Genomic DNA, 22872 nt, shown 5'->3' with positions numbered 1-22872 from the left:
GCACGGCACGTCCCCTCACCGTTATGCGCGCTATAAAACACGGTGCCTGCGTCGCTCCGCTCCATCGTTCCAGCGCCGTTCTTCCGCGGTCCAACGCTGCAACGAGAACCCCCTATGCGTCGTATCTACAAAAGGGTTCCCGTGAGGGCAGGTGGTAGTTTTACAAGCTACATAACTCACCATGTTTTCAGAATTCGTGCAGCTTCCTCGCTATCAAAAACGTTTCCCCAGGAAGTGGCGTTCCTGAGGCCGTTGCATTCATTTGGTCCCCCTTTTGTTGTCGAAGTGCAATCCCTGAAAAATACCTTGCCACGCTTTTTATTGTATTCCGTTTAAGTGGAAGACATCCGGAGAAGATTCAAATCGTGTAACGTAGCAGTTTGTGAATGACGTACAAATATTTGCCCACAGGCTGTCAAAATGGGCGATCAAAAATTGATTTCAGTTCAATCTCAAAACAGGTCCTCGGTTTTGATTTTAAGCAGCGAGGAAACATAATAAAACTGTGCTTTACGCTCAATCGAAACGAAATGACAGTGGAATAAAAACAGGGGCTTTTGGATTTCTTTCTTGACATAAACTTCTTTCAGTCCACAAAATTAGCAACGCAAAATAAAGTTCGGCAGTCCTTAACGCATACTTCAAATTTTACCACACCAGTCTTAAGGCGCCGACAAGACATGCTTATTGAACATATTCTTTAGCCTAATTATCTCCACAATTGAATATGGAAGCAATGTGTATCAGTCTGCAAAAAATCAGCCTTCAAATGCACAATGCCGTTCTTCAACGGGGACTGCGGCTAGGAGCAGGTGCTTTCCGCACGAGGTCCGCTTTAAGACTTTATGTGGAGCCCAGAATAATTGCAATATACAATAATAATAATATTATTATATAAAGAAACTTTATTTTTGTTCCATAAACACAGATACAGATGCATAAGCACAGATACAGAAAAAGGAACTGCGGAAAAAAGCTGTCATTGGCAGCTTGGCGAGGCCGCAGCCTCATTTTTCCTCAGACAGCAGCATCGCGACGAAAGAAAACACACAGTTATAAAGGCAACCGAAAAAGGTAACAATAAACGCTAACAATTAGACTCTTTTGTTGCACGTAATACCCGTTGTTTTAAACGGGTATAAAAATGTTAAACAAGAAAGCAAATGAGAAACATAGAAAGGTTAACACATTTTAGTACGGATATCACGTAATTGACGCTTGGAACATTTATAGATATCAAAATCGGTGAACTGAAATACATTTAAAAGAGAAGGCAGGGTATTCTGTATGCGCTTTCTCGCAGTTTTTAAATGGGCTGTAGGGAACACCTAAGGTTCCTTATTCCTGAATGGGTTACTGAAAAATTCTGCGGCCACCGGGAAAAATTACGCATATAGTTTATGTTTATGATCAATCAATCAACCAATGTTTATTAGTGTGCCCAAGAACAGCAGGGAGACCTTTGTGTTGGCAAGAAATTGACGAGATTGGAGAAGGTTCATCGCCCAGTTAAAGAGATATGTTGCTTGGGTACCAATATATGTTTATACTGAAAGTGAGTACCATATGCAATACTGTCTCAAAGAGCTTGAAAACAGCGCGTAGAATTGAATTGGCGGAAAGTTCGTGGAGTCGTATTTTAACCCTGGCCTAAAAAGTGGAACAACTAGCGCAGTCTTCCAGCGAGAGAGAAATCGCCCCGTTTTGAGGGAGGTTTGAAAATACACGTCAACACAGGTATAAGGAGATCCCTAAAAGCCTTAGGTACTGCTGAGGGAATGCCGTCAGGGCCGCATGAAAGTGACGCTCCCATTAGATTTAGAGCTTTCAAGACAAGGCTATCTGAGATTACCATTTCCTATAGAGTTCTGCAGATACTTAGGGCGACCAGCTACACTTTTCTTGGCGTACATAGAATAGAATTGTTCCGAAAAGGCATTAGAAATGTCAGACATGCTCTCCCTCTTATCATCGAGGAGGTTAACATTTCCTAAATAATTTCTTGATGCTTGTGAACGGAGGTGTCCCCAGAAGGCTTTAGCGTCCTGTGTTGCTTCAACTTCAACTGCGGAAATGTAATTAGGCCTATCACGTTCATTTTTATTTCAGTGCCCTAAAGCACCGTCAGGTGTTTAGATAGGGGGTGGGTTGTGGTTAAAGACCCAATTGCACGGTATAAAAATTAACAATTGTGTACATATAAATATGTACATATAACTATGTGCAATTACAAGTACAAATACAGTAAACAAGGCAGACAACACAGTTCAACAAAAGTTTTCGGTAAGAACCACCTGAAAAAAAAATTATGCAACTTTCCGCGTGAAGGTATCTGAGTAAAGTGGCCTTCTGGCATATACAATACTCCCCAGTATCTGTTTCTGATCAATAATTAAATGGACAAGAAGAGATGATTTCAATTTTTCTGTACGGGCAGAAATTGGGAATACCTTGTGCGCATGATCAGCCTGTAAGGAAATGTGTTGCGCTTGAAAATTATCTTCGGAGGAAAACTGCGAGTGGTGATATTATAAGAAAAGGAAATGATATTTGCAGTGAGATATTTGCAGTGAGACCTGAGTTGACGAAACTCACACTTCCAGTTTTCCTGCCGCTTATTAGTAGTCTCCCTGTGAGCTCGACCTTTCCTTCCGAAGGCGCTTTTTACTGCTTTCAAAAACCAGTAAAGCAAATAATGTCTTTTCTGTTACTTTATGCACAAATCTACTGAAGCCGTTATGTAAAACGTCAGTAAAAATGAACCTGTTCTACAGCGTCATTGAGGTTGGCTACTGGCGACCAGTCACTGTCACAGAGAAAATTTAAAAAAGCAGCCAATGTAGTCCACACTAGCGAAGTTGAAACCCCCGTTTAGTGGTGTGCGAACAGGAGGACTGTGGTGAAGAGATGCGTTACACACATAAATGTATGGAGGAGGATAATTTTTATCAGGCTTTTTCAGTCCAGTGGAGCTTTTGAAACATTGGTGGCTTCTTCGTTAGTCAGACACAAGTCTAAAACATTCCCAGATGAATTTCTATTAACGTTACACTGCAGTAATGAGGTAAACAAAACAAAACCGAGTCGCGTGTCACACGTCTGAAGTATAGCAAGGTACGACTGGTTAATGACCTGAGTGCCCCATCAAATGCCGGGGACGTTGAAATCCCAAGTGATCAGGAATTTGTGTTTACTGTGAGATGTTACAATATTTTCGATAGAATTTAGGGTTTGTTTAAAGATAGCGGGATGAATCTCGGGTGATATGTAATACGTGCACAGCAAGAGGTGTTTACTCCGGGAACATAGTACGTCTAACTAATTTACTCAGCGTATCTTTTAAGGTTGATGCGGCACTTACACTTTATCGAATCATGAAGGGCAATAAGCACACTACCACCCTTTTGTTTCCCGTGCGAAGGATCACGGTCATGCTAGAAAACGGTAATTTTGAGGGAAAAGGGAAGACGAACTAATGTCAGCGCACAGTTAAGTCTCTGTCACAATTATAACAGGGAAACATAATGACACAACGTTAGCAAATGACATCAGGTTAGCCTAATGATATTTTGGTGAAAAAATTCAAGCCGCAGTTACTTTCCACCAGGAAGCTTATATACATGGATCATTTTACCATACAGCTCTCCACGGAAAGGTTTTACAAACTGCGCCTAGGCCCGAACGGGGGGTTGCTCATCGGCTAGAAACCAGCGTCGTCGGCGGCAACATACAAAGTGGGTACAAGTCGTGTCCAGTTTTCAAACGTTTGCACAGAAGCGCCAAAAATCCTACGGTTGACAGTGGGTAGAACTTGGGGCAAGGTGGTCGCCGGGATCAACTTAGTCACAAACACTGCTTTTTTGTGCTTGGGACAGTCGACCGCGAAACGTCACGTTTCTTCAGTGGCGCCCACCAACAATGGGCTTGCCTAACAGCACGTCAGGTCCGAAGCACGTTTTTGGAAGGGGGAGACACTCCGCACAAGCCTGAGATGTCGACGGCACCAGCTTCAGGCATGTGGAGGCATCAATGGGCGTCGGGGACACGGCCTGTGCAGAGCTCGGGGTCAACGGGCAAGAGGGTTGTGTTTCCGCGGCCACCACGGCTGGTAGCGGTTGGAAGCAGCTAGCCGGGAAAAAGAGGGAGGTGCCCCCGCATCAGAGGCACATCGGAGCGCAGTGAGCGCACCTCTTGCCACAGTGTCCACACAAAATCGGCGTAAGCATCCGCATTTGTGGCGTCCTCCCGTCTCAGCCGCCCGTTGTCCTCTCCGAAATTGGCGACCCGGTCGGAGAGAAAGGAAATCTTCCCGGGGCGTAGAAGAGAAGGAACCACAGGGAAAGCAGCTCGGCGCCAAGGTCAACGAGTGGGGTCGCGGTGGCTACGAGAGCAGGGGTCCACGAAAGAGCCGCCGCGGCCGGGGAGTAGCTGAGGTCGTAGTTAGGCCTCGCCGCAGGGCTAGCCGGCGACGAAGCAGAATTGCAGGCATTGCAGAAGTAGCGGTGCGCGCCTGAACTAGTTAGGTGAGGTATTCAACTGGCAACGTTATACATTTAAAGGAAGCGCACTTGTTGCACTTACCACAACGTAGAAACTTTCGTTTTTCATTGAAAAGGCAGGAACAAAGAACGCACGCATTCCTACTGGGCGCCGTCTTTGAAAAAGACAGTTGCACAATAGTAACCCAGAAAACCTTGTTACATCGCGGAGAAATCCTACAGACGTCAACAATCGACATTGCAGATGTCCAGGAGCCGTACCGTAGGGGAAATATTACATATATTAAGCGTTACCACAACTGCAAAACACGTATCCAAATCACACGAAGGATAACGTAGAATATACCTCTCATGGTACTTTTATATGCTGTTTACGGGACGTTACCTTAATGGTACACCTTATAGATATTGTAGCGGTACGCATGCAAGATGTATATAGGCGTCTGTTCTACATGGTTTTTTCTGTCTTTAGCACAAGCATTAGTTTGTTATACTCATGACTAGTGTACGTTTGTATGATATTGTTGAGATGAACCTGTAGGCTCAAAATTTACATTCTTTACACAATATTTCGGAGTTTAGCCAGCCCCCTTTCCAAGGTTGCCTACGTGTTGTGGGCATTTATACTTCAAATACATGTCTTGTTAACTATTCAGCACTGTTTGCTGCTACTTGACACCTGGTTTCTAGATTAATGTATTTTAATTTTTGAAGTTCTACGCACTGCATGAAGTCTCATACGTGAACTGCCAAGCTGACCACACACTGTTGCAGAAGCACACGAAGCACAGCTCTAAACAAGAAATGTCGCATCGAAAACGATTGGCAGTAAATAACAGCAAACCAGTCCTGATCAGCACAAGTGCCCTAGACACTAAAGCAACCACGGTAGCCTCATCGATTTGTACCACACATCACGGCTGTAGAGGCCTTCTGCAAGTAAACTATGACAGAAACAATTCAAAAATCAAACTAATTAAAACGACAGTTTTGCCAACCTAGCTGTAATTGCAGTTTGGTAGTAAGAAAGCTATCAAAGTACACATAAAACACAAAACAGTTCCGGTAGAAATAATTCAAAAATCAAACTAATAAAATGACAGTCTTTCCAAGCTAGTTGTAAGTGCAGCTTGGTAGTAAGAAAGCTTTCAAAGTACATATAAAACCCAAAAGAATTCAGGTAAAACAGTTTATATTGACTTCAAAATTATGTAATATGCTTTCGCAACACAAGCACTTTAATTTTTATTTCTATCTGCCCTAGCTCCCAGGGTACGCATTGTGTAATTACAAGAATGGTACAAATATTTATGACTCTAATTAAGTCACACACAGCAGAAAGGTTTCTAAAATTTAGGAAAAAAAAGGAAACATATAAATCCAGGGTACAAGCACAAGATAGTTATGCAACTTGAAATATCTCTTAATAAGTGAAGTGAATGGAAAACAACGCAATAAAGGTGTGGAAACAAAGAAATGATTGAATGGTGGTTACAAAAACGAAGCAAATTTCAAATAAATGGTTCACATCTAGTGAAAAGTTTGGAGAACAATAAAACAAAAATACCTTGGAAACACAGAAGTGGTGTTGAGCTGTGGTTTTGAGTGCCATACAAATTTAAGGTATTTAAAGAAACGAACATCTAGAGAAATGCTTATGAACGCTAGAAAAGGTGTGTATACGGAAATGACGGTACGGCGGTTACAAGAGCAGTAAACATTTAGGTTATGAAATGCTTCACACTTAGGGAAATGTCAGAACAACAATAAAACAGCAAAAAAACTTTCGAAACAACTAATTGAATTCTGGTTACAAAGTTACACAGTTACACTATTTCAATATGTCTCACAAAGTGATATGATTTGGGAACACACGAAAAAATAGGGAACAGAGAAATGGTGGAATAATAGTTACAACAAGACAGATTTAGACGACTACGTAGTTCACACCAAGTGATGCGCTCAAAGAACAATAACACAGAATAAAAACGCATGGAAGCACGGAAATATTTCAATGGTGGTTCAATGGTGCACGCCTCCATCATCAGTTATGGTAGGGATTCTTGAACAGTTTGCGTTCTTTGTTGTGGTGCCAGAAACTGCCAAAATAGTTGCAGACCGGATTGATTGGAAAGTGATTAAAATTTTTATTGTCCAAGGGTGGAAAGAAATTCATTACCTCTTCTAGCAATAAAAACTAAGCCGCAGGTTGTCGAAAAAGCTGATATTTGCGCAGTATGTGACTGACAATGCTAATCTCGGCCCTATACATTGTCTGGTGAAAAAATTTGATGTCAGTAACAACACGAATATATCTAGCTACACACCCTGCAGGATGCCACTTGCATTTGGACAAAAGCGTGCTTCTCTTTTTCCTAAACCAGGAGAACTCCTGAGCCAAGTGGACCGTCAACAGGAGCAGACGCCTCGTGCAGATTGTTGCAGTAGCACCTCCCTTGCAAGCCAGTTCTTCAATCTGGCATGGGTACAGGGAAATCTGTGTTGTTAATACAGCTTCTAAGATTGGTATTATAGAGAATGGCCGCCTACTATTGTCCTTAAAAAAGACAGTGTAGGACAGCTGCGTTTTACCAGTACTCACATACGTGGCAGAAACTTCCAGGCTCTCTAAAAGGGTTTACCTTAAATAAGGACGACTTAGGAGACAATAAAACGCTAGATTATGGCTGTAACAACAAGAGACAGGAAGCCAGCGGAGTGGGTATATTTAAAGTCAGCAAGGGCACTACTAAGGCAACCTTAAAACTAACTATGACTGCTGATGTGAGGTACCACTATTGAGTAGATCAATAGTTCGTGAATGGGGGACTCTGAGGACATTTTAGCCCCGCTACAGGTCTCATCTTAATTTGCAAAATATTTTTCTGTGTGTACCCTAACTGCTTGGTTTATTGAAGTGGCAATTTGTACAGGGATGAAGCCATGTCCTTACAATGTGGCAGAAGGAAAGATGCACAAACACTAACGGTGTCACTGCCATGTACGTATTCATCTTGGAGCAGAATGGCGAGGTGGGCTATTTGGTATATATGCATAACTAAACCTTCGAAAACACATCACTGAAAAACTCGTCCTTTTGTCCTGTTCGCTTGTCCGGTTAGGTCAACATTTTTGTTGAAGTATACGTTTTACAGCCGGAAGCATCAAAGTAGTGCAAGAACTTTTTACTCCACAATCACATTACAACAGTCTTCCCTTAATTTAAACTCTGTGTCAACTTTCTAGGGGCCGCTGTATTCGAATTGCCGAGGTTATAATTCGATTGTAGTCCATTTTTTACGCAGGCTTTCAATATCCTAAGTGCATTTTGTTTATGTTCTTTCAGTGGCCTTTGCGTTTAAACAACGGCCTTGTGACGGTGGTGGCTGCGGCATTGCATAAAAGCCGGGTGGGAATGAAATCAAAATTATAGATCCCCACACCGAATTTGGCTACTACTGCACCTACTATACCCTGAACCGAAGCAAGCGGAATATTTTTTCTACTCAACAATGCATCAATAGACAGTAATGAGGCCAGATAAAAGCACCTACCGCCCAATTCCTACAATGCAGTGCAGGGTGGGGCATGAGACGGCATTGGCTTGCACCAGGAGCTGCATGGGCAAAACAAGTAAAGAAATCTTTCTGAAAGCAATGAAGCACACGCAATATATAAGAACTTGGATGGCATTTAGGCAGCAAACATGACTGGCCAACGGAATAATCGGGACGCAAACAATATGCACGTTAAGTAAAACATGATACACGCAATCTGCAATTGACACTGGCTTAATTTTACGGCATACACCAGGCTTTGTTTGTTGGATATGTGGGATGACTGGACTGTATAGCATGCTATTCGGGGTAGGTCTTCCCCAAGTGCAAGTTGGCAGTCAGCCTTGTTACGAGTGTGCTGTTGCATTTGGTGTTCAACGCTAGATATAAAAGAGACATCAACTTGTGCCAAAACAAGGTTGCTATATTCAGCAGAATGGTGTGGTAAAAATAGAAATGTCACAATTGCATTCTTTTAAGCTGCTTATGCTTAAAATGCTGAAGGACTGAAAGTGAGTCATAATCATCACCAGCCAATGGACTGCCCACTGCAGGGCAAACGCCTCTCCCATAGATCGTCAATTGCCCCGGTCCTGCTCTAACTGTGATCAATTTACCACCGCAAACTTGTTGATCTCATCTGCCCATCTAACTTAATTTCTGACACCCCCTGCAACACTTGCCTTCTCAAGGGATCCACTCGTTACCATTAATGACCAATGATAATTTTGTCTTCGCATTACACGCCCTGCCCACGTCAATTTTTTCTTAATTTCTACTAATATGTCCTTAACACGCGTTCTTTCTCTGATCCACTCCGCTCTCTTCTTGTCGCTTTATGTTATACCTGTCACCTTCCATTCCATTGCGGGCTTAGTGGTTGGGCCCTTGAATTCCATTGCGTGTTGAGTACCATCCCACAATTTTTTTCATTCTACTGTTTCTACGCCCAAATCGCAGCATTATGTACACACAGGATGTAAAAATGAAAATCGCTGCTACTCGTGTTCATTACATCACTGCCACACATCAGGGTTTCCTTGTTCTGGTGAACAATCTCTTGTTCTGTTTTTTTTACTGACGGTACAGAAGGAGCCTTTTATGCTGCGAACACAAACAAATCCCAAAGACACTACTAAAGTGTTGTGCCTTTATTTTCGAGTGGAAAATGAGGCTGCGCTAAAGAATATGAACAAAACATCCACACAGCTAGGATAGTGTGGCAAATCAGCATTGCGGAGCAAGTAGGAGTAATGGGTATAGGTGGTAGTGCGCGAGATGATGTTTACGTTAGGTGGTGTTACCATTCCTATCAGATGTGTCGCGGTTAACGTCTTCTTGCCTGATTAAAACTCTGTTACAGTTCAGCGCTTTGTCCTATCTTCTATTCTTGTTATGTACTTGGCTACGGGTGCCGTTAATCCAATGAAGATCGCATCGCCAACAACGGTTTTTGTTGAAGCACGCTCCACAAGGTCCCGACCTTCGGCTGGTTGCTTTGAGAGAAGGCGGGAGCCAACGGAGCGGATGGGGCGGAAACTACAGAGTTTTAAGATAACGTACGCAACCTTACGCAAACAGGTATCGAACGCTTCTTCTTTGCATGGTTCTCACTGCGCATGCGCCATACGTTAAGCTGTTTCTGCGTTTAGCGAACGAAAGACGAGCGGACGCACTTTCAGTGAAATAGCGTGCGTACGTAAGGCCGCTTGCCTTTCCAACATGGCGGCATGTAGCGCAAAAACCAACCACGGTTCCGCTTTTCTGTCGACAGTAATTTGCTCCCGATGGCCAAAGTTCCTGGATCCTACATTTTTAAAACGTTGCGTGTTTAGCACATCTCCCTCGCGTACCTCTGTATCGTCGTGACATCGCTGACTGTCGAAACGAAAGGAAGCTTTGTAGCCAGGCCAGCGAACGAAGCGGTGTGTGAGTGTGTTTGCTGTGGGAGCGTTCGCGATGAGATGCAACGTTGTGCTTCTGCGGTGGCCATTGCTTCCCATGCTCTGGATTATCTTTCTCGAGCCACGTACGACTCAACCTCACATCGTGTATGTACAGTGTACGTGGCTAAAAGCTTTCTTGGCTTCCGCGCCAGATTTAAGTGACTGGCTGTTGGACCCCGCAAACCGCGCACCAAGTGAGTGCCAAATTTGCGACGGGCAGGAGGAGGCAACCGTTCGCCGGTCAATCGTGGTTCCAACTTCCAACACATTTCGTGACGTTGTGTTCGTTCAAATCGCAACTCTGGATTGTTTTGAAGTTTATTAAAATGTACGAGTCGAACCCGGGCATTCGGTTCAGGGCGGTCTGTGCGATTGCACCAAAGATGTTCCGCTAAGCTTCAACACTTTCTTTATAGAAAGTACTCAGGCAATATTTATGTCGTGCTGTGGCCCTGTTGCATTCAACACGAACGGGACATTATTTGTTTGCACTTGTTTGAATAGTCGTAAAATGTCTAAGCACTCCGGTACTCTGCTACCAGCAGATCAGCTGGAGGGTCATTTCGCAACACATTCGAGAGAAGGCGCCGTGTGCATTAGCGGGTCGCTACGTAAAACTGATGAGACGCTGTACTAAAACTCCCCTCGCGGTGTTTACGTAGCGGGAAGCAAAAATTTATCTTTTAGCGTACGCAACGGCAACAAGCGCTGTACAAAAAATCTTTAATATAAAAGAAAGCGCAACTGGTTATCTACTTATTGCTCCGTGCCATCTCTAACGCCAACACTTTATTTCGAAGGCACGTTTCACATAACGCCAGGAACAAAGAACAGCTTAAATGCCTCTTCACAGATATGCAGGCAAAACTGATAAAGCGTGATATTTTACTAGTAATGACGTTGAGGTGCACAATACTCACAAATTGAAGGCAATGAACAAAGTCGCAATGGCCATGGTCAAAATAGCGTTGCATCCTTGACAACTGTCGTCGCGCTTTCGACTCGCAGAGCTCTTGCAGACGAATTGCGTTGACAATACAATTCACCCGGCTGCACACAGTCTTCATTCATTCACAGTAGCAACAGTAGGCATTTGAGTAATATTCAAGGCTCACATCCTGATAGACGTTTAAACTGAATGGCGCAGCACGCGTCCGACAGTTGCACTTGTTGCACGCCGAAGGTCATGACCAGTGGATTGGATTGGCTCATATGACCTGGCTTTATAGCAACATCCTTATTTTGCGGCCTCAAAACAACATATCAAAGAATGATCTTTCCAACAGTTCAAACTGTAGCGTTATTGGCATTTTGTGTGTTTTATCGAGTTTTTACCTTAACGGGAGCAATTCATCCCCCACTTTGGGCATTGCAGGTATAATGAAGCAGACGGTGCTCATGGCTCTGATACAATAAAAGAACTTTGTTGGCCGCGAACCTGGAGCCTCCAATAAAATTCGTTCTTGATAAATAATTTTGCTGAATAAAATAAACTAAAGATGATTTATCTGCCTAAATCTAGCATTGGTAATTCGAGTAGCCCAACATACGCAAATGGCGTGAAATTCAAGCAACATTATCAAAAACGCGCAGGATGTATGTTTGATATCTGAAGACATTATGTATTTATAAGCCTAAATTGAAAATATAACCCATAACGGGAACGTTTAACTTCGTAGACCAACACTAGGAACGTCTATTTTGTATCCCAGCAGCTTCTTAGGCCTCGCGAACGATCCCGACTGCTGCACACGGTTTCTTTTTCAGGGAAGTTGGGCTAGCTTCAATAACGGCTCATTTTTCATTTAGAATTTGTGAAACAAAGGTGTATGATGCTTAAGAATGTAGTATTTTTCTACTGACTATTAAGGCGCAAAAGCACAAAAGGTGCAAGATTTTGGCGAGACACACATGGACACTCCTATTTTTTTTTGTGGCAGCATAGGCTTTTACTAAGCCATGTTAAATAGCCGAGCACAATGGATTGATTGCATGCCATCTTGAGATCACATACAGTAAAATGTTTGCTTGAACACTTTAGTGAGTGACCATTCCAGTTTGTTTCGAAAAATATTTTAATATTTGAAGCAAGCTGAACAGTGGTGCACTGCTGAAAAACTTTAAAACTCACACAGAACAATTTCATGGACAATGACCTTTCCAAAGTTGTGGTAATAATTGTGATGCTCCAGAAGTGGGATAGTAAAGCGAAGGATTTAAACTATCTCCAACTAATCATAACTTTTCTGAAGTTACAAAATCATAAAGTACCTGCCAACCTTGAAGTTCTGTTAATTTTTAAATTCAGCGATGCCTTTTTCAAACAGAGTATTTCACGTGCCTTCGAGGACATATGTTCGGCTGGGGGTTGCTAGAATTACTTTTAAAACATGGCAAAGCGTTTTCTTACAGAAAAACATTGATGGACACGAAAAATGCCTGTTAATATGTTTTACGAAAATTCCGGATCTTTACACTGCCGGGCTGTTCCTTAAGCTCTTGATTGGAACAGAAAAAATAACAAATTCGGCGCGCATGTAAGCGTGCATTTCGTGAAGAGCGCACGGCTTCATACAGGCTTTTGTTTGCTTCCGCCACGTCATTGGCTCACAAGAAAGAAAATACTGAGAGCAGAAAATACAACAGCATGTGAGCGTGAATCACGTGAGGAGCGCCCGGCAGCATCTAGGCTTGGGCGTGGGCTTACGCACGTGAGGGGCACTCAAAAAAGAAATAAAATTACCGAGTGCACGTGAGCATGCGCCTCGGGACGAGCACCCGGCGTCATCCAACTTGCCCTTCTAGAACACCCTGCCCAGCGTTTGTGAGGTGATCTCTAGTGTGTTGTTCTACTCACCAGTTCACGTACGCTCGCACCGGAAGTATACAGCCCCAAGCAGCTCGCGCTGCAGACGTCGATTTCGCGATCCCGGTAGCCGCTGTTTTGAGAACGTGCTACCTTTTTAAATATGTTTAGGCCAACGGACGAAACGATCTCAGCTTGCCACTCATGGAGAGCTTTCAGGAGCAAGCTAGAAAATCTATGTCAGGTGCCAGAGCCGGGTCTCCGACGAAGGGATAGAGAAAGAAAGAGAAATCACTGTATTTTCCAAGCAAGTGTAGTAGGAACGCGTGGTGGCTGCCGGCCAAAGGCTGGCGGCGGCAGCGGTGGTTCGGTCAACCAGAAGTCGCTGCACCCCCGGTTGCGAGCAGGCGAGCGCGTCCTCCCACTGCTCGACGCTGGAGATGGCGTGGAATGGGCTAAGAGGACAGGCCAGATGCCGTGGCTTATTGCGTAAAGGGAGTCACAGAGGGGACAGTTAGAATAGGGACAGTTAGGATACACGCAGAAGACAATGAACGTTTGCGGCGGCTTACCTAAGGAGAAGATAACCCAGTAAAAAAATCTTCCTTGGGTACCTATTCTCGGGTATAATATTGTACTTTGCACCGCACGTCTTTTATTGAATGTTCGTTAAATTTATGCTACATTGCTTCTACAGGGTAGTGAACAATATCCGAGGTATTGTATTGGCAAGCGAAACTGGTGTGCTGTCAGGTATGAGGGCTCCGCTGAGTACCTGGGCACACAAACCGGTTTACATCGTAGTGTAGAGCCATAGACATGACCACCAGAGGAAACGCTGCTTGTGAGAGCACTGTTAGAACATTTCCCTGCAGTTGAATTGCAATCAGTTCCATGCATATACGGGCTTCGCGACACTAATCTGTGACACACACCTGACCGCTCATACCGACCGAATGTATCCCACTAAGACCGAGGGAGAAACAGTTACAATTTACTAAATGCATCATATTTGCGAACAGGGTGACCATTTCACATTATATGTGTTTTGAACGCACGCAAACGGTTAAGTTCAGTCGTGAACGCGCCGCAGGTTCAGTGGGAACAGTGTGGAGCAGGCCGCAGCCTCCCACGGCTGGTTTTGGAATGGGCGGCAACGGGGATTTCAGTGGCATCCCTACAGGCAGCCATGTAGGCATACACAACGTTTCCGTGGGTGTCATAGTTGTCCGAGTTGTTTGCTAAAATATACATGTTTTTCAACCAATTCGGGTACGTGTTCTTAGAAATCACCGAGAGGTCATTTATGCACTTTGAACTTAAGGAGCGTAAACACTTTTTTAAGTAATCATCCAATGTGCTTCATGTCTGTTTAATTAGCTTCCTTATAACGACGTAATATTTATTGTCGACTGCGGAAAAAGGTAAAGGAGCGTGGGAGGCAAAATGCCGCATCCTATGTTTACTGGAACCGTTTAAGTATGACACGGATCCTATGATTTTAATTAATGTGGTTACTACCAAATACAAGCTGTTAGAACCTTGAGTCTGTGCGCTTATATCTTTCAACAAAATGAAGTTCAAGTTATGTTTATAAAATTATTGAAACGTGCTAGGGGCCTGATTGGAGATAAGAATCTAACGAAGTGAAATTCAAGTCTTTGTAACTGCATTCTATATCAGCGGGACGTTGGTCCAAACTCCTCGACATACTTTTACACGGATCATGTGATTTTAAGGGATGTGGTTACTACCAGATACAAGCTGTTAGAAGCATGAGTCTGTTCGCTTATACCTCCCAACAGGTTGATGTTTAAGGTATGTTTATAAAATTAGTTGAACCATGCCAGGGGGCTGATTGGAGCTAACAATCTAACGGAGTGAAATTAAAGTCTGTAAATTCATTTAATATCACCGGGACATTGCTCCAAACTCATCAATATTCTTTTACGCAGTTCCTCGAGGAAAGATAGATTGGAGACACTTGGTGGTAGCAGGCCCCTCTTAAGACGTTGACGGCAGCCGTCCCGCAGGCAGCCGAAGAGACATATTTAAAGGCGTTTATTTTAAGAAATCATGACGATACCGTTTTTATCTGTAATTAAAATACTACATTCCATTATGTGTGTTCTATCTTAACTGAAAACACCGAAGCTTGTCTTGTTTCATGTTCTTTGCCAGTAATGTCAAAACACAGCATATAAAGCCTCACCTCAGTTTGCACCAAGATGTCCCTGTTTTATCGTACAGGCAAGAAAATCATTGCTGGCGCTTAGGAATTAAGCTGCTAATGTTGGTGTAGAAAACCGATAGTGACGACAATTCTTTAGTTGATTGATTACAGTATCAGTTGTAGGGATGTATCTGTGGTGTTTCTTCCCTCGCGCGCGTTCGGTCCGCTGATAGCTTCAATGTCTGGTGAAAGATCTTAGAAAAGGCAGGTTGGGAAGGGTAAATTTCTGTGAATAAAAACATCGACCCTTTAGGTGTGTACGCCGAGGTTATAATGTTGTGTTTGTCCTGAACAAAGCTGAAAGGAAAATCTTAATGGGAAACCAATCGTGATCTTGGGTATACTATGATTGGTGTCACACTAACCCTACCCATTCACACGATCGAACTGAATATTGTGTGCAGTCTATACAGGACTGAAACAAGAGAAATTGAATATTCTCTGTTCCGGGGAAGCCCACTCTTTCTCAGGGCAATGCTCAATGCCATAACCTAACAAGTTAAACCACCGAAACTTGCCTTCAGCATCATTACACCGTTTTGAGATTGTTAGCTATCGGTAGTTTGCGCTTCATAAATTGTGGCTGCTTGTAGAACAGTCAGAGGTGCCTCGTAACGCATCCAAAGTTGTGGGCGTTTCCAGCCTTTATTAGCTAGAAACAACAAAACAAACTTTTGAGCATTATAAACAAAAAATCTCGAATAAGTATGAGAATTGGCTTCTAATGCGAGGCAACCCTAAGACACCTGTCTGCAGTGTGAGTTCTCACAGCCATACTATTTGGTCGTTCTAAATTCGGGCTCACAAATATATGTGTTTATGCTAATACAGCGATTGCTGGTTATTTTTGGGCCAAGTCTGCATTTTTGTGAAACCGAAGGGCTTTACACAGTTCACCATTGTTTTCTTTTTGTGATTTGTATTCTTAGGCCTTTCAAAAAAAGTTCCGCCCAGTTACCTCTAATTACGCTTTACTATAAAGATTACAGGCGTTATTTCCGCTAACGGCATTTTTGTGTATGGGAAGGTCATGCAACTTGCTATTTCCGCGATTTTTTTATTTTATATTTTTGGAGTTTCCTAAAATTTGTCATGCCAATCATGTATCTTTGCGCTATTGAAACAAAAAAAATTGAAACTTGCGCGAAATATGTCTTTCTGTGGAACTACAGGGCATTCGACGTTTTGCCATTTTCAGTATTTCTCTATGCATTTCTATTTTTTTCGCATTTGTTTCCTACCAATTGTCTTCTTCTTCACTATAAAACTATTAAAGATCGAACCTCTGAGATATGTGCATTTTTGTGGCAATGAAGGGCGTTACACGTTCCAGGCTATGGGGGCACCCGCCAAAGAGTTCTATGCATTCTATACAGTCATAAAGCAGAAAAAACATTATTGGCCGCTGAAAAAAATATTGGAAGGAGAGTAGAGAAGAAAAGACTGCAGAAAAAAAAGAACATTTTTATAAAGCAAAGGTGCAAAAAAATTGTAATAAAGGCGAAACATTGGTCATATGAACACTACTAAAATAGGTAAACCACTGCACTAGTGAAAAAAAACTGTCTTATTGTTTTAACAAGATCAAGCTCTAATGAGGAGAAGTTGCTCTCTTAAAGTTTTTTTATAAGCGTGATGCCCTAAAAAATAAAAATGATGAATTATTCCATTTAATCTCAAGTACCCCTATGTCGTTGAGCACATGGTTGTAAGGGAGTATTTCGCAGATCAGTGTAACTCTAATCGAAGGAGAGTTAATAATGTGCGCGTTTTGTTATACAGGAGCTTGAGGACAATACATTTGATTCAAGGCTTCAAAAGGGCACAAAGTAGACTTCGAAGGTCGCGATTTCAAGCGCGAAATAGCTCCAATATGTCTTCACGACAACATATACCAAGCATAACAACTCTGCACAGTACCCGGGCCATACAAACAACAAAAATATTATTTTTTCATTTCTTGTTTTCTGTGAATCATCTACGCTTTTTAAGAGCGCATTGACCGCCCTTTACGGGTATGACGTAGCCCGTTCGATGCAGCTGGAGCTGAAAACGAAGGCGCTGCAATTGACAGGTTTCCTTAAAAGCTGCCACTGGGAAACGTTTCTCACACCTGGGAAAGACGCCAGTGCACGTCGCGGTTCTTCCGGAGGCGGGTAATAAGTTCGACATTCCGGAACGACAGAACTTTCTAGAGACGAATGTCGATAGTGGCCATCCATCTTACAAGCTGAGGTGAGTTTTTAAATGTAACACGTCGTTTCCACGTATTAATAACGCTGAAAACATGGACTGTTTCTGCAGGTGGAAACGGTGCGATGCGCGGACTCCGACGAGCAGCCGCCTGCAAGGTGGGCAATTAGCCTACTGTGCGGTGGGTATGCATGATTCTGCATAGAGCGCAGCAGCTAAAACTTGTCACCACATGCCAGAGTAGGATATTGTTGATAATCAGTTTAAAGATGCCGGGTATGGTGATAGTGGGGTACAAATCGCGCTACGGATAGTCGTCGGCGCGGCATCAGAAAGCGGAGACTGAATACCAGCGGCGTTGATACACCTTTTCTACCGCCTCTGCCTCGACGGGACCAGTTAGCCCCGAGAGCGCTGCATGCATATAAGTGAATCTGGCCCCTTGTCGTTCGTGGTAGTCATCAATTATTATTGTGAGCGATCATGTTCTGTTTGGTTTCACCAAGTCCGGCATTCAAACACTCTTTTCTCCGATTCTAATACTGATGTACCAACGGAGGCACGTATGACACAAAAACCCCAGCAACCCTTAAGTGCAAGTGCGCCGACCGGCGGTGCCCTGTCGGAGCTGCATGTAGTAGCAGGAGCATATCCCCGGCTGCTAAAAACAGCGTGCAGTACCACTGAGCCGAGCTAGTGGTTGTCGATGTCAGAGATAAACAAGAGCCTTATCATGTGGGTCAAGGTGGTCTGGTGCATGGAAGGCACACTCGTAGCTTCCATAGTGTTTCGTAGGCGCAGAGATAGGCGAAACGTACAGGCCTCATTGCTGGCGCCGTTTATTGAACGATATTTCGGGCCCTACTGAACACTTTCAAGCACTTTCAAGCGATTTTGTCCGTGGAACTTTTCTTGGATAGTGCGCTCCGGCAATTGCGCACGAAAATTGTCTGCTTTGAAATTCTTTTTAGGACCCCTTTACATGAAAATATTAAAAATGCAATTTTAACAAATTCATTTCAATGTATGAACAGCATTGCGCGAAGACCTGAATTTCGGACAAATCTAGAGGTACAAGAGTAGTACGATAGGTTAATCCAAATACACTGAGTGCCAGAGTACTGTTAGAAGTTTTAATGCTATGGTATTGCATAATAATTGTTTAAAGAGTTATTACATGGGAGGCTTTACAAACTCGGGAGAGTTTTGCTAAATCATTTGTTTAGTTTCTTTCACATTCTTGCGCCATAGAAGTTTGTCGACTAAGTTTGTCGTCCGTGTACTTCTAATATTTTTTGTATTTTGAGCGTAAAACTCTCAGGCTGGCCACAGTTACAAGTAAAGGCTGTTATTTTGTGAAGCAGAACTGTACTTGTTCATTGTAACATTTGAAATATTGCCGTTGTATTAAAATTTTAGGGAAAATAAAACGACGCGAATACCTTTTGTTATTGAGGCGTGATTTATTTCTGGCTGTATGAGCAATGTTAGTATTATCTTAGTAAAAGAAACCGCCGTTGTACTTCCAAATTCAAAAGCAAATTATTGATATAGCACAGAATAATTAGAGGGCCTTTAGTGCATCCCTGTGGTACACCTGTATTTGTAATAATTGTTTGGGACCGGGCGAGTGGCTAAGGCTTTGTGCTACTGATAACTAGGAGCACGGGCCGGCTGCCTTTTTAATGGAGGCGAAAAGCAGATACGCCCATGTGTATCAGATTTCGGCTGACCTTTAAGATTCCCACAACGTCAAAATAGATCTGGAGCCCTAAACTACGACGCGCCTCATCGCCTGCGTGACATAATCGTGTTAAAACCTACAATCCATATTGTTTGTGAGGAAGGGTCACTCATTAATACCTGTTGCTAGTGGTTTACAGGTAAACATTGGTCATTTTGAGAGGCAATCCACGTATAGGGTTTTTTTTTCTATTTTTGCTAAAAATGCTTTGTACTTTATGTTTTCGGACGCCGCTATCCAATTCATGAACATGACCACTGTAAATATCTTGCTTCCAAAGTTTTGCTTTTGTGTTTTTGAATTGTTAACCATACCGACGTGAGCAAATGGAGGAACTAAATAATTGAAAGCAGTGAGATTCTTCTCAAGAAAAAGGTGAAGAAAAACGCAGATACTGGTGATACAGTTTTAATAACTATTGTTAATGACTATGTGCCCCACATAGGCCAGAATTCTCTGTGTCAATAAGCAAGATAAAAAATATGGTAATGCCACCGAGTGGCGTACACCGAAAACCCTAAGACCGTAAGGCGTTTACGCAACGACTGGTGTACACGCATTAGGGCGGAAGCTGCTGGCCAAACAGTTGCTGTTTTCATATAAAATTTAAAAAAAAACGTATTTTCGTTTGCGTGACTTTTTAAACCAGGGTTTAAAATTAGCTTCTCCGTGCGCTACTGCTCTTCCAAGTCGGCGTCTTGATAATAACGTAACAAGAATTACTCCGGCGTGTGTTGCGTAACCTGTGAGCGTGAGAAGTAAGTCGAGCAGATAAACGCCCGCCACTGAGAGCTTTGATTCGAGCAAGCAATGCCCAAACCGGGGCCCGTCAGGCTTTAGCTGTCATTTGCGCCGAATGACACACAAAAAAACAAAGACCCGAAAATATATATGCCGCGGCAGTAAAAAAGTCACAGATAATCATTATTCATTCGTCTTCAAAACACCTTACAAGATCTACGTGCCCCAGTGAAATTTCCTCCTTTATAATCAACTTCAGATATAGTTCGTAGGTTTACGTCAGCGGTATCACGGTATTTATTATTAATTTATTTCACAGTACCCCTAAATACCTTCAATGGAGGGTATTACATATGGGGGGGGGGGCATACAGACACTTAAAATACACATGTTCAAAAAAAATAAAAAAGGGGAAAATCGATAGTGAAGAAGGAAACAAGAAAACGTCGGTGGAAAAAAAAAAGAAGACAGATAGACAAGAACGAAAAAAGAAAATTTAAGTACTACAAAACATGGCAGGAATGCAATGTGTATTAGGAAAAATAACACAAACCGATTGCGTGAGAAGGCACTGACAGATGACAAGAAAATTGGTCTACGGAACTAGATAAATACAGTGATAAACACAAAAACGTTAAAGGGCAAAAAAAGAGAAGATCGGTGGGTGCACGGTATTACATTTCAAGGAAGAATACAAATCAAATCGTCACAATTGGCGAAGCAATTATTGAAATTTAGTTATGTCAGTTTGAGTTGCTATATATGGGGGTAAATCGTTCCAGTCAGATATGGTGTGGGGTAGGAATGAATTTGCTTACAAGAAAGAGTGACATAGTGGGCGTTTAACTTTGTTGGGATGATCCCTGCGTGGAAAAATGGCTGATGGAGGCTGAAAGAAATCGGTGTGAATTGTTGGGTGGAAGTAGATGTTACGGAAAAGAGACAGGCGAGAATATGTGCGACGAACGCAAAACTTATCCAGTTAAGCAAGCTGTTTTAATGCTGTGACGCTTGAAAATGTAAAATAATGAGAAAAGGTGAAGCGAACAGCACGATTCTGTAAAGACTCGAGGTTATTTGTCAGATATTCTTGATGAGGATCCCAGATTGCAGAGGCATGTTGTATTTTTGGACGAATAAGGCTGACGTATGCAAGTCTTTTTACAAGAGATGGGTGTTGTTTCAGATTACGCCTGAGTAGTCCGAAAGAGAGGTTTGCTGAGGCAAAGATGACGTTAATATGGTGCTGCCATTTTAAATCATTTCTGAAGTGAAGACCAAGATATTTATACGTGTTCGTTACCTCTATTACATTATGACTTATAGTATAAGAACTTGCAAAATGGAGGGTTCCACCTGAAAAAGACATTTGCTTTCTTTTAGATAAATTAAGGGGCATCAACCATATTAAGCACCAAGCGTTATTAGTATCAAGGTCAGATTCGAGACTGCAACGGTCGGAATCAGAAAAAAATGGTACGGTAAATACAAGGTCATCGGCAACTAGGTGAACACGGGATGATACACAAGAGGGTAGGTCGTTAATGTAGACTAGAAAAAAGTAATAGGCCAAATACGCTAGCTTGAGGAATCCCTGATGTTACTTGAGCGAAAGCAGATGCGTGATTGTTAACATATGTAAACTGAAGTCTAGAAGTAAGGAAATGTTTCATTTAAGCTAGAACATCAGGATGTAGATTACATTTCGACAGCTTGAGGAGTAGTCTATGGCGAGGAACGCGATGGAAGGCTTTAGAGAAATCAAGGAAGACTGCATCAACTTGCAACCCGGAGTCTACTGAAGTATGTAAATCATTAGTAAATCCGGCCAATTGGGTCTCACACGAGTAACCTTGGCGGAAACCATGTCGGAATTTAAAAATAGCGTTATGATCTTCTAGGTACTTAATAACTTGAGAATATATGATATGCTCAATAATTTTAAAAATGGTGCTAGTATGAGAAATGGGTTGGTAGTTTAGTGGTGAAGAACGACCGCCGGATTTGAAGAAGGGTGCAATTTTTCCTATACGCCAGTCATGCGGGACTGAACCCTCTGATAAGGACTGAGTGAAAAGTGCTGCTAGTACTGGAGCAATGCTTAAGAAAGTATTTTTTAGAACTGTATTGTAAATACCCATATGATCACATGTTGATGAAATTTTAAGTTTATTGAGTAAAGATAAGATTCCCCCCTCAGTAAAGACGATTTCAGGCATCATGCCCTCTATGAAACCAGTTGTGTTCGGTAATGAAGATACTTTTTCGCAAGTAGTAAAAACCGACGCGAATGAGTTGGTAAGTATCTGCGCGCATTCTGATTCCCGAAGAGTTGGGCCGTTATGATCTGCAATAGATATGTCAGGGTGGCTTTTAGGATTGATTACGCGCCAGAATTTCCTAGGGTTGTTACTTTTCATGAATGTTAAGTTGTTACTGTAGAAATTTCGACAAGTAGATTTAGGAAGGGATTGATACTGGTTGTCACACTCTTTATGACGCAGCCAAGATACCGAGTGTCTGTTTTTATCTACTTGCCTGTAAAGACGCTTTTTCTTATTGTTTAGGCGGCGAAGTGCGCGAGTGAACCAAGGCACTGCACAGCTGTTTTTAATGGTTAAGACCGGAATGCATGACTCAATCGCGTAATAAATGCTTTTTTTGAAAGTGAGCCAATTTTCTTCAGTGGAGAGTGAATGGTAAGCATTCAAGAACTGCTCAGAGAAACGACACAGTTGAGTGTTCATGGCATCAAAATCGGCTCTGGCGTAGCACCTAATGTTTTTACTAGTGGTTTTTCTGGAATAAAGGGATGAAGATTGCTACTAATTATAATGGCATGATCCGAGAGGCCGTCTAAAATAGCAATATTGGAACAAAGGTCGGGATGATTGGTAAGTATTAGGTCAAGCATATTTGCAGACGTCGCTGAAAGACGAGTTGGGGAGTAATTAGTTGAGTTACCGAGAAGTCCAGGCAGGTCTGAAGAAAAGAGTTTGCCTCGATTTCATTGGATGCTACAGAAGTGAAGACCTGAATTGACGACTTGGAGAATGACTTGGAGGACCGACTTGGAGAACGCTCGGGAAGTTGAAATCGCCACAAATTTATAAAACTGAATAAGGAAAACGCATGGTAGCTTCATCGAGGATT

The 22872-nt window shown here is 42.6% G+C and overlaps 1 protein-coding gene across 1 annotated transcript in view; it reads left to right on the top strand.

The window, feature by feature from the left end:
- Window positions 1-7453: 7453 nt before the first annotated feature.
- The window catches only part of LOC144139911 (uncharacterized), a 45257-nt gene continuing 29838 nt past the window's right edge, over window positions 7454-22872 (top strand). The window contains exons 1-3 of the mRNA XM_077672138.1: window positions 7454-7531; window positions 17116-17276; window positions 17346-17392. Coding sequence (XP_077528264.1) covers window positions 7454-7531; window positions 17116-17276; window positions 17346-17392 — 286 coding nt within the window. The remainder of the gene's footprint in view (window positions 7532-17115; window positions 17277-17345; window positions 17393-22872) is intronic.

The sequence above is a fragment of the Haemaphysalis longicornis genome, unplaced genomic scaffold (assembly GCF_048455015.1).
Source record: "Haemaphysalis longicornis isolate Haplotype H1 unplaced genomic scaffold, Haemaphysalis longicornis Haplotype H1 scaffold_5, whole genome shotgun sequence".
NCBI lineage: Eukaryota > Metazoa > Arthropoda > Arachnida > Ixodida > Ixodidae > Haemaphysalis > Haemaphysalis longicornis.
The sequence above is the reverse complement of the archived record's forward strand: the minus strand, read 5'-3'. Positions and strand labels throughout refer to the sequence as shown.